Source organism: Mesoplodon bidens (genome assembly GCF_964165515.1).
Source record: "Mesoplodon bidens genome assembly, chromosome: 12".
In the NCBI taxonomy this organism is placed as follows: Eukaryota; Metazoa; Chordata; class Mammalia; order Artiodactyla; family Ziphiidae; genus Mesoplodon; species Mesoplodon bidens.
In genome coordinates this window covers 79383358-79392809 of record NC_138168.1, presented here as the reverse complement: position 1 = coordinate 79392809, position 9452 = coordinate 79383358, and the positions used below count along the sequence as shown (strand labels likewise).

Here is a 9452-nt window from a genome sequence, read left to right as displayed (position 1 = left end):
ACCATCAAAGGAAAATACCAGAAAAAAGTATCTGTGTGACAGAGAGAGGCAACTCGGGTGTACCATTAGCAAAAGAACCTGAGGGGGAACATTTTATATTCTTCGATTACAAGAAATGGCGAGAATTTACAAGTCTTGCATTGCTTTCTATTGAACATGGCTCCATAGTAATGCCAAAAATAGCAAAGTTTAGGCACTTGCTCCAACTTCTGCAGTTTGCATTTGATTATTATGTACGTCATAAATTAACAGCAGCTTTAGAGTTATAATACAGAATTGTATTTCATGCTACTGTTAATAGCATTCCTCCTGTTAGTAAAACAATGATGCTTAATGGACATAGGTCCAGAGCTTGTACGGAAGTAATCCAGGGCACATCAAGAGCACAATCATGAAGCAACCACCACTGGAAAACCAATTGTGATGGCCAGAATGACCTGGCCACGTGTATTAAGACAAGACCAAATACAAATGGGATGAAGTGGCAGGATGGAATTTAAACCCCCCAAAAATGATTACCACAAACTACACAAACCTTTAGTCTGTTCAAAATAGCACGAAGTTTCTTCCTGCCGTAGAAAGGAAGTTAGTTGATATTTAGAAGTGTAATGAACTCCTTAAAAACTGCTACCATCTCCAAATTTCAGTTGATCTTCAAAAATTGACACCAGCATTTGGATTTTTTTAAAGTATCAGGTTGGCAAAAGAAGTATCTTTAGATCAGAGGGTGTTTTTTTAATTTGGGGATTTTAAAGTTTAGTAATTAAGCACAAGTGGCTATTATATGTGTGAAAAACTCCCCAAAAGATACTAAATGTTTTCCAACTACAAAACCATATGCTGTTACCATGAGGGGGTCTTTCTAATATGGCCAATTTTTTATCGTAGTCAGGTTTGTTGGTTTATGAGAAACTACTTTCCAGTTTTGACAGCAAACTGTCTTTCTGCTAAAAGACTGTTCTAGTTTTGCTAGAATGTTATATGTCAAAATAATTTAATTGGCAGTTGAAATTTAAGTTCTCAAACTGGAGTACTGAGTTTGAGTACAATTTAAGAAGTGTGCCCACCAGGCCAGTGCTACCCATGAAAAAGTGGGACTTCCTGGTAGATGGGGGACTGTTCTTTGTGTGGCTCTTGTCTGACAGAATCCTTTAGGTATTAGCGTGAATCAGAAATCATTTTGACACTTTAAAAAATTTTTCTAAGATCACCTGTTAGGTAAGGCATTTTTACCACTAAGCCTTCTTGAAATGTCTTTCTAGAGACATTTGTCATTAACAGATATTAACAAAGAAAACTGACTTTTTCAGGAAGGCACCACCAGATGGTAGCATTGTTTCAGTACCGTCAATCTAAAAAGCTCCTGGTTTATTTCAGCGGATCCCTCTCTGCCTTAGACTTCCTCTGATCCCCAACTCAAACTGGGGTAAAGTGGTGACATCGTGTAGTGACTACATTAGAAACTTCTAGCTTCTCTGCTTTTAGAATGCAGTAAACATATGTCCCAGGCTTCCTATTATCTAATAAATCCAACAAATCTAAGTGAAGCAAACGTTTTATTGAAATCAGTTGTCAAATCACAATTTATCCAAATGATAATGCTACATTGTTCTTAAAAGAGTGGGCACAAATATGGCACAGACACAATCCAGCATCTATCAAAATACCATCTGTAAAGAACCTGACTTATTTCGTGCTGTGTGTGAATGTGGTCCACCATAGAAGGTAGACTCAAAACCAGTCGATTTTTTTCTTGATAACATGAAAAACATTTCACTACTTTGCCTCAAAATTAAGCACACTCATCTGTCCGTAACAACCGTATAACAATTAGCAGAGAAGACTTCAAATTAATCTGCTACTGAAAAAAAACTTCCTTCCAACCTCCACTGGGGGATAGAAAGAAAAATTTCCCAGTAACAATGGAACATTCTGTATGTTTCCCTCCAAAAAACACTTTCTATTTTTAGTGCACTGTGCATAATAGGAAAGTGACCAATTTCAGAGCGATACTAAACACTCTGAAAGGAACTAATCCTTAGTGAATTTTAAAATAAGAAGTGTAGCTTCTGATCAGGAATGTTATTTCTAGGAAGCTCTGTTTTCAAAGGTTGTAACTGAGGCAGACAGCTTCCTGAGACTTCACCGTGGTTGCATGCCCCGTCGTATATTGTGTGATACAGAAGGAACGCACTATACTGTAATTTCCTTAAACATTAAGAAAAAAAAATATACAATAGATACAGAAGGAGAATTACTTAAAACATACATATAAATACATAAAGAATGATACTCCAGTTTGAGAAGCAGAACTAGGTATTGCCAACTCCAGTTCCGGGCTAAGAATTAAGGACCTTGAATCAGAAACATTATATGGTACCAAGGGAAAATATCAGGGTGGTCTTGAAAGGAAGAAATGTTATCTGTCTACAGCTCCCGATGAAGCCTCAGGATTGTCAGGAGTTCTCTAGAAATGAGAGCAGTTGATGCGTCTGTTCTTCCGTTCCCAAAGTTCTGTAAGATTGGTCTCATCAGCAGCATTCGTTTTCTTCTCCCACTCGTCTTCACATTCTGGTCTTGCAAATACACAACTGTAACTGTAGAAGGAAGCCAGAATCGAAAGTAAGTAACATCTCCTTCGCCTCCCTCATTTATTCAACAACAGAAGAGTTGTGAAAGTGAGTTGCAGTCAATGGGAACCCTGGTGAAAACCACAGTTTAACTCTGTAAGAAAGAAAGATGGTGAAGGTCCATAATACAGCATCCTTTGCTACCCGAACACCAGTAGGCAGGCTCTCACATGCACTGGAAATATTTTTAAATGCTTCTTACTACTGCTGGAAGAAATCCTATTTTTTCCCAGACAGCTACAAACTATAAATTTTAAGCACTACCTTATAAACCTACTTTGGACTTCTAGTTATTTTTAAAAATGCAACAAAGTAGCCGTGAGCACAACATATTTCTTATGTCTTTGAGCCAAACACACACACAGTCACACTGGGGGTAAAACGAAGTCATTACTTTCAGGACACCAGTAAGACTGAAAAGCATGTCAATGAGAACAAGGAAACTAATGCTGGGGGCTTCCCTGGTGGTGCAGTGGTTAAGAATCCGCCTGCCAATGCAGGGGACACGGGTTCGAGCCCTGGTCTGGGAAGATCCCACATGCCATGGAGCAACTAAGCCCATGCACCACAACTACTGAGCCTGCGCTCTGGAGCCCGCGAGCCACAACTACTGAGCCCGCATGAGGCCCGCACACCTAGAGCCTGTGCTCCGCAACAAGAGAAGCCACTGCAGTGAGAAGCCCGCGCACCGCAACGAAGAGTAGCTCCGTTCGCCGCAACTAGGGAAATCCCACGCGCAGCAACAAAGACCCAATGCAGCCAATAAATAAATTTTTAAAAAGGGAAACTAACCTGGATCTCCTAGTTTGGTTGATGGTTATTTCCCCAGATGTAGGTTCCGCATAAAATCCTAATTATTTGAATTCCTGCTTCCCTCATAACAAATCTGCCATCAGATGACAGAAAAGAGGGCAAAATTACTTTCAAAGAAAAGGAAGTTACTTACGTGATGTTTTAGGATTCTGTGGGTTCGGGTTGTGCCGGTGCTCTCTCTTGGTCCTGTGTCTCCTCCTGTGTTTGTGTTTTGATCTCTTTTTCTGACTCGCTCTGCACTTTTTCTTCCTGAAATTCTACTTCCTGGCCATCTCCCTTCTCTTTCAGTTTGGGTCCAGTTGTATCTGGAGACTCTTTGGTTGAGCCTCCTGATGCCTCAGCATCTTCCGGGGCTGAGGTTTGGTTGCCGGGGTCATCAGCAGCATCACCTTTTTCATCTTCTCGGGATTCAAACGGTGACTTCTCTGTTCTTTCTCCAAACCTGGCACCACCGTCGTCTTCTGGCACAGACTTTGCTTCAGGGGCTTCTCTCTTTTCCTTGGATGGGAAAGCTACCTCTTCAAGCTGCTGGCCATCTACCCGGGAACTTTCTACCCTGGTGGCCGCCATCTTCTCTAGAGCTTCATTCACATCTTCGGAAACATCTGGATGTGTGTGTTCCCTGGCACTTAGTGGGGACTCCTCTTTGGCTTCCATGGTTTGTGTTTCATCCAATGTGCAGGCCTGAAGTTTGCTTTCTTCTTTCTCGATTTTCTGCCCAGCTTCCTGGCTGTCGGCTTCCGTCAGTTGAACCTGGGTCTGGAAAGCAGCGGCCTTTTCTTTTGTACTCCCCAACTGGTCAACAACTGTCTGAATTACGTTTTGTACAAGCTTGCAGCTCTCTGTCTCAAGTTTCAAAATCTCATTTTCAGCCTTTAAGTCTTCCTCTCTTGTTTTGCTTACTCTGCCTTCCTGACAACCAACCTGCTCACCGTCTCCATCTGACTCCCATTTCTGTGATGTGGTTTTATCTCCTTCCAGGTCAGCGCTGATGCCTTTTTCAGGCGTAACAGATACTATTACCGGCATTGATTTGGCCTGAGACTCAGTCCCTGTGGGCACCGCGTCTTCCCCCGGCTGAGCAGGAGAGCCTTCATCTTTTTCTAAGGACTTTCCTTCCGGTACTAAACGTGCCTCTGCAGATTCCAAAGTTTCCGCTGTTTCTAAAATCTTGATAGCTTCTCCTAAGACCTTCTCCCCCACTGCTGCAGCTGTTAGAGCTAATGATGCCTCAGAGCTTTGAACTTGAATTTCTGTGCATGCCTCTTCCTCGTGAACAGGCAGAGAACTTCCTTCAAAACTGATGACTTCCTTTTCACCGTCTATGACGGTTACATTCACTGCCTGAACCAGTTGCTTACTGAGCTCTTCACATGTGGTAACAGCTGGTTTGCACTCAAGTTTCTCTTCATTTACTTGAGTTGGCTCTAATTCCGTTTTGTCCCTTTCCACGTGAACTACCCTCTCTCTCTCCACTGGGGTTGGAAGAGACTTAGCAGGTCTCTGGAGTTCGAGATCATCATTCTTTTGAAACTCAGCTTTTTTCATAACTTCATCCTCAAGGGCAACTTCAGTTATCTTTTTCTCGGTTATTTCTGTGTCAGCAGACACCACAAGTCCTTCGACAGATGGCTCCTCTTTGGCTTCCTCATCAGCACATCGGCCAGCCTCTTGAATCACCTCAGTCTTTGAAAGGATGGGTACAGTTTCCACTGTTACCTCTTTATCTGTATGTTCTAGAACCTCTTCCATTTTTGAATGCTTTTCTTCCTGGGATTGAAAATTGGAAGGTTCTGGAGGCATCTCTTTCAGTTCAGGAAGTGCCTCACCTTCTGTGACCTGGTATTGGGTACCGGATGGAACCTCACCATCTTCATCGATTTCCAAGATCTTGGTCTGCTGGCTTACATTTGTAGCTTCAAAATCTGCTACTGGGGTGCTTCCATTGGTCTCACTGTCTGTGAGGGTTTCAGCTGAGTCAGGAGCAACAGCCTGTTCTGGGACAGTCTCTGGTTTTACCGCAGCCACGATTTCAGCTGGACAAGTGCCTGTAAGCTCCCTGGCCTCTGCACTCTCTGTGCCTGGAGGAATTTCTTCCAAGCTTTCCGGGGTGGCCTGTACAATCACTGTCCCCTGTGTCAAAGTCTCAGTTTTCATTTCTTGTACATGTTCTTTGGATGCTCCATCCATTGCTTCCTTCTGACCGAGTGCGTGAGAATCCTCTTCTGCTTCTTCCACCTGCTCCAGTATTTTTGCTTGTCCTTTCTGGGTTGTCTGGATGGTGTCGTCTAGCCCTCTGGCGTCAGGCAGCTGTGATTCCTCTTTAACTTTTTCTGCAACGGCCTGCAGCACCTCTTGGATCCTCTTCGCTTGGTCTTCCATGTCAGGCACGCTGCCCTCCACCTCCTGAACCGGTGTTGCTTCCTCAGTGGTGTCTGGAAAGTCGGTTAACTGGGAAACAGCCGAAACCATGTCGGTGGTCTCTTCAGCACCAGAGGCTTCTGTGGCTTCTTCGGCACAGAATGCCTCTGTGGTTTCTGCGGCCGTCAGAGCTTCAGGGGTCAATTCCACCTTGCTGGAGACTGTGTCATCAGTGGCCTGCTGGCTCTCTGGCAGCGTTTTGGTATCGACGGGGGTTTCCTCTGCAACGACTTCTTTTTCAAACACCTCCCCAGATGGTGGCTTGTCTTCGTCTTCTGCTTGTTCAAGAGGTTCTGTCACCGAAGCAGAGATCCAGGAAGGTGCCCTTTCTTCAATGCTGGTAACGGCCCTTGTCCCGTCCATGACAGCCACAGTCACGGTGTGAACCAGACTCTTACTGAGCTCCTCCGACACGTCGACAGCCACCCTCTGCTCGGGGCCTTCCTCGTTCTTCAGAGCCTGCTGTGCTTCTGTTTTCTCCCTTTCCACCGCATCATACTCGGACAGAGGCACCACGGCTGGGACGTCCGAATCATCCTCGTTGACCTCCGTTGGCCCCGTATCTTCCATCGCCGCTTGTTCTTGTTTCCCATCCAGCCTTTTCTTCCTTCGCCCAGGAATAAACTTCCTGATTGAAACCCAAGACTCTTCTTTCCCCAGCTCAGCATCTGAGGCTGAATATTCTAGGCCGGACCCGGCTACCAAGTCTTCACTCTTCTCTTCCAGTTTTGACTTCGGTTTTTTTCTCGAGGTGACTAATCTTTTAAATGACTCCCAGGTGGAGACCCCCTCCCCTTCGGAGGGGCTGCCGGCCTGCTCGGGTGAGGAACTTCCTGGGGGTTGATCGTGGTCTTGGGAGCCGGCAGGGAGCGCGTCTGGGCCCGGCTCCCTGTCTCTCCCTGCTTCCTCTGGTTTTTGGCTGTCTCCTCCCAGGGGTTTTGGTCCCCCTTCGTCGTCGGAAGAGGATGCTTTTCTTGCTCTTTTCTTGGATGACCCCACACAAATCAGAGCTTCCCAGGACACGGAGGTGTCGACCTTGCGCTTTGGCTCTTCCGGCTTCTGCTCCTCTCCGTTTCCTTTCCCCTCTTCCTGCATTTCAGAGGCGGCGCTCTCTGTGGAGGACAGGGTGGCGCTCTTGACCTTGTCCACTTCGTCCTCCTTGTCACTTTCAGAGAGCCTTCTCACACGTTTCTTGGGCGTCACCATCTTTTTGAAAGATGCCCAGGGGGTAACACCTTCCCTCTTCTTCTCTCCGTCGGAAGCGGTCCCTTCCTCCGTCTCCCCGTCCTGCGGGGCCTCGGCCACGCCTTTCTCCAGGCACGTGATCTCCTCGGGCTCTTCGGGGGACGAGGCCGAGCTCTCGCCCTTGGGTTCGTCTGGGCTGTCGGGAGAATCCGCTGAGGCTGGATGCTGCTCCCCGGATTCCTCATCTCCTCCTCTTTTCCCTTTCTGTTTCTTTCCAGAGAGCTTTTTTAAGCCGCTGCTAGTGAACAGTTTCTTTAAAGGGCTTCCCTGCACCTTAGTTCTCTCCTGCGAGGACGGCACTTCCACCTCACCCGCGACGCCCTCAGGGGGCGTGGGAGGCCCCTTCGCGTCTGCGCAGAGCTCGGCCGGCTGGGCGTGGTCCCCGCTGGGCGCGCCCGCCTCTTCCTGCATCTTCAGCAGCGCCTCCGCCTCCGGGGGTTCGGCGTGCAGAAGGTCGGCGTCCGTTTCAAGCGATCGCTCAGGTGGCGAGGGCTCTACTGCTTCTTCTACCTTGGCTTTCTGCTCCTCCGTGCCCTTCTCTGCAGTGCTGACGTGGACCTCCGCGACAATCTCTACTTTTTCATCGAATACTTCTGTTGCTAATGGGGCGGGTTTCTCTTCGGTAGGTGCTTGCCCTTGGTCTTCGGGGGGCAGCTCCACTTTTTCATACTCAGCCGACAGCCTGGCATCCTGGGCGCTCTCGCGGGCCTCCTGTGAGGGCGGCTGCTCGGAGAGATCTTCCGTCTTCTCGTTTTCTTCTGTGTCTGCCTTTTCTGGCTCTTGTTCCTTTTTCTTCTCTGAAGCCTCCAGCTCATCCTCCCGAGGCTTCCTGAAACTGGTCTTTTTTCGCCAGCCGGCCCAACCTTGAGTGAAGAATTTTTTGAAGGGCGATGCGGTTTCGCTGGCCACTGGACTAGTCGGAGAATCTGGAGATCGGGCGGCTTCTTTCTCTTGCTTTTCTTCTCCTTCATCTTTGCCTTCCTCGGCTGGTGGACCGGACTCCGCCTGAAGGGAGACTTCTGGGCGGCTCAGCTCGTGTCTGGGTGTCTCTTCGGGCGTCTCTGTGGACTGTTTGAGTTCGGTGTCTGTGGGTGTCGCGTCTCCCGTCTCCTGGCTGGGCTCCTGGCCGTCACCAGCCCCGTCGGACCCCCCTGGCCCTCCGCCTTCATCCTTTTTGACGGTGAGAAGCTGCACAGTGTCAGACTTCTCTGTCTTATCCTTTTTCACAGAGAATTTGAAGCCGACAAACTTAAACACCTTCTTAAATCCTACGTCGTTAGCCTGGGGCTCAGCGGGTTGCATCAGCTCGTCTACACTGCTTTCTGAGGCAGGGATCTGTTCCATCATCTCAGGCATTTCCTCCTGCCCCTCCTTCGTGATGTCTTGAACCGCCGCTGAGTTAGCAGCCATGTCTTTGTCTGAGTCCCTTTCAGTCACATCTTCAGACTCTCTCTGTCCAACTATTAACAGAAAAAAAAAAAAAAAGGAGGGTGGGGAAGAAAAAGGTTGAAAATGATTACAATTCAAGAAAATTAAATATTTAAAAAACACGGCCAATGAATACTTTCTTTAACATCAGGCAGTTCCAAGATCAGGTAACGGTCTTACCAGTATCTGTAAATCTCAATAGATTAGGCAAAAAATTAGTTATAGGTAAGCGGCCACAACATCACTAAGGGTAGGTCAACCAGACGGCGTATGCAAAATGGAATCACACATCACACCTAGGATCTAGAATCCATCAAGCTTTAAAGATAACTTCCACTTTATAGGAAATATAGGGTTAGAGAAGCTAAGCTAAATAAGTACCTAGACAAATCTAGAGGGGCATTCTATGTGATAACTACCTGGCCTCTTCAACAAGTCCCCAAAGGCGACCAGAGCTCCTTGGGGAAATTCTGGGCTAGGTCAGGGAAAGTACAAGGAACATTTTAGTGTGACAAAAGGGGGTGCTCAAAGGCTTGAGGGGGGGGGGCATATCCAAAGGACACAGGAGCCAGCTTGAAAGGGCTCCTGCTGGCCAAACTTTGAAGCGTAAAAAAATAACAACAATGATAGGTTATAATACATTGAATAAAAATAGAATCTATGAACCAAGAGTGACACTACAAATACAACATTGTAAATCAACTATACTTCAATTAAAAAAGAGTGATACCAAAAAAGTAAGTGAGGAGTAGGGGATACTTCCTTATGAAGAAACACCAATCAATAAATTTAGATATAACTTGCACTTTGATCCGTAGAGCCATTTCTTTAGAATTTAGAATTCTACCACATCAAGATTCATATTTATTAAGGACGAGAGTTAAGAAAAACAGTTCTTTTATAGACAGTTGTCCA

General features: G+C 46.5%; 1 protein-coding gene across 2 annotated transcripts in view; it reads right to left on the bottom strand.

The window, feature by feature from the left end:
* Nucleotides 1–1539: 1539 nt before the first annotated feature.
* The window catches only part of AKAP12 (A-kinase anchoring protein 12), a 101367-nt gene continuing 93454 nt past the window's right edge, over nucleotides 1540–9452 (bottom strand). For both annotated transcript variants that reach the window (XM_081251151.1, XM_081251152.1), the window contains 2 exons: nucleotides 3577–8569; nucleotides 1540–2597 (listed from right to left, as the gene is read on the bottom strand). In XM_081251151.1, the coding sequence (XP_081107277.1) occupies nucleotides 3585–8569 (4985 nt within the window). In that variant the 3' untranslated portion in view covers nucleotides 1540–2597; nucleotides 3577–3584. The remainder of the gene's footprint in view (nucleotides 2598–3576; nucleotides 8570–9452) is intronic.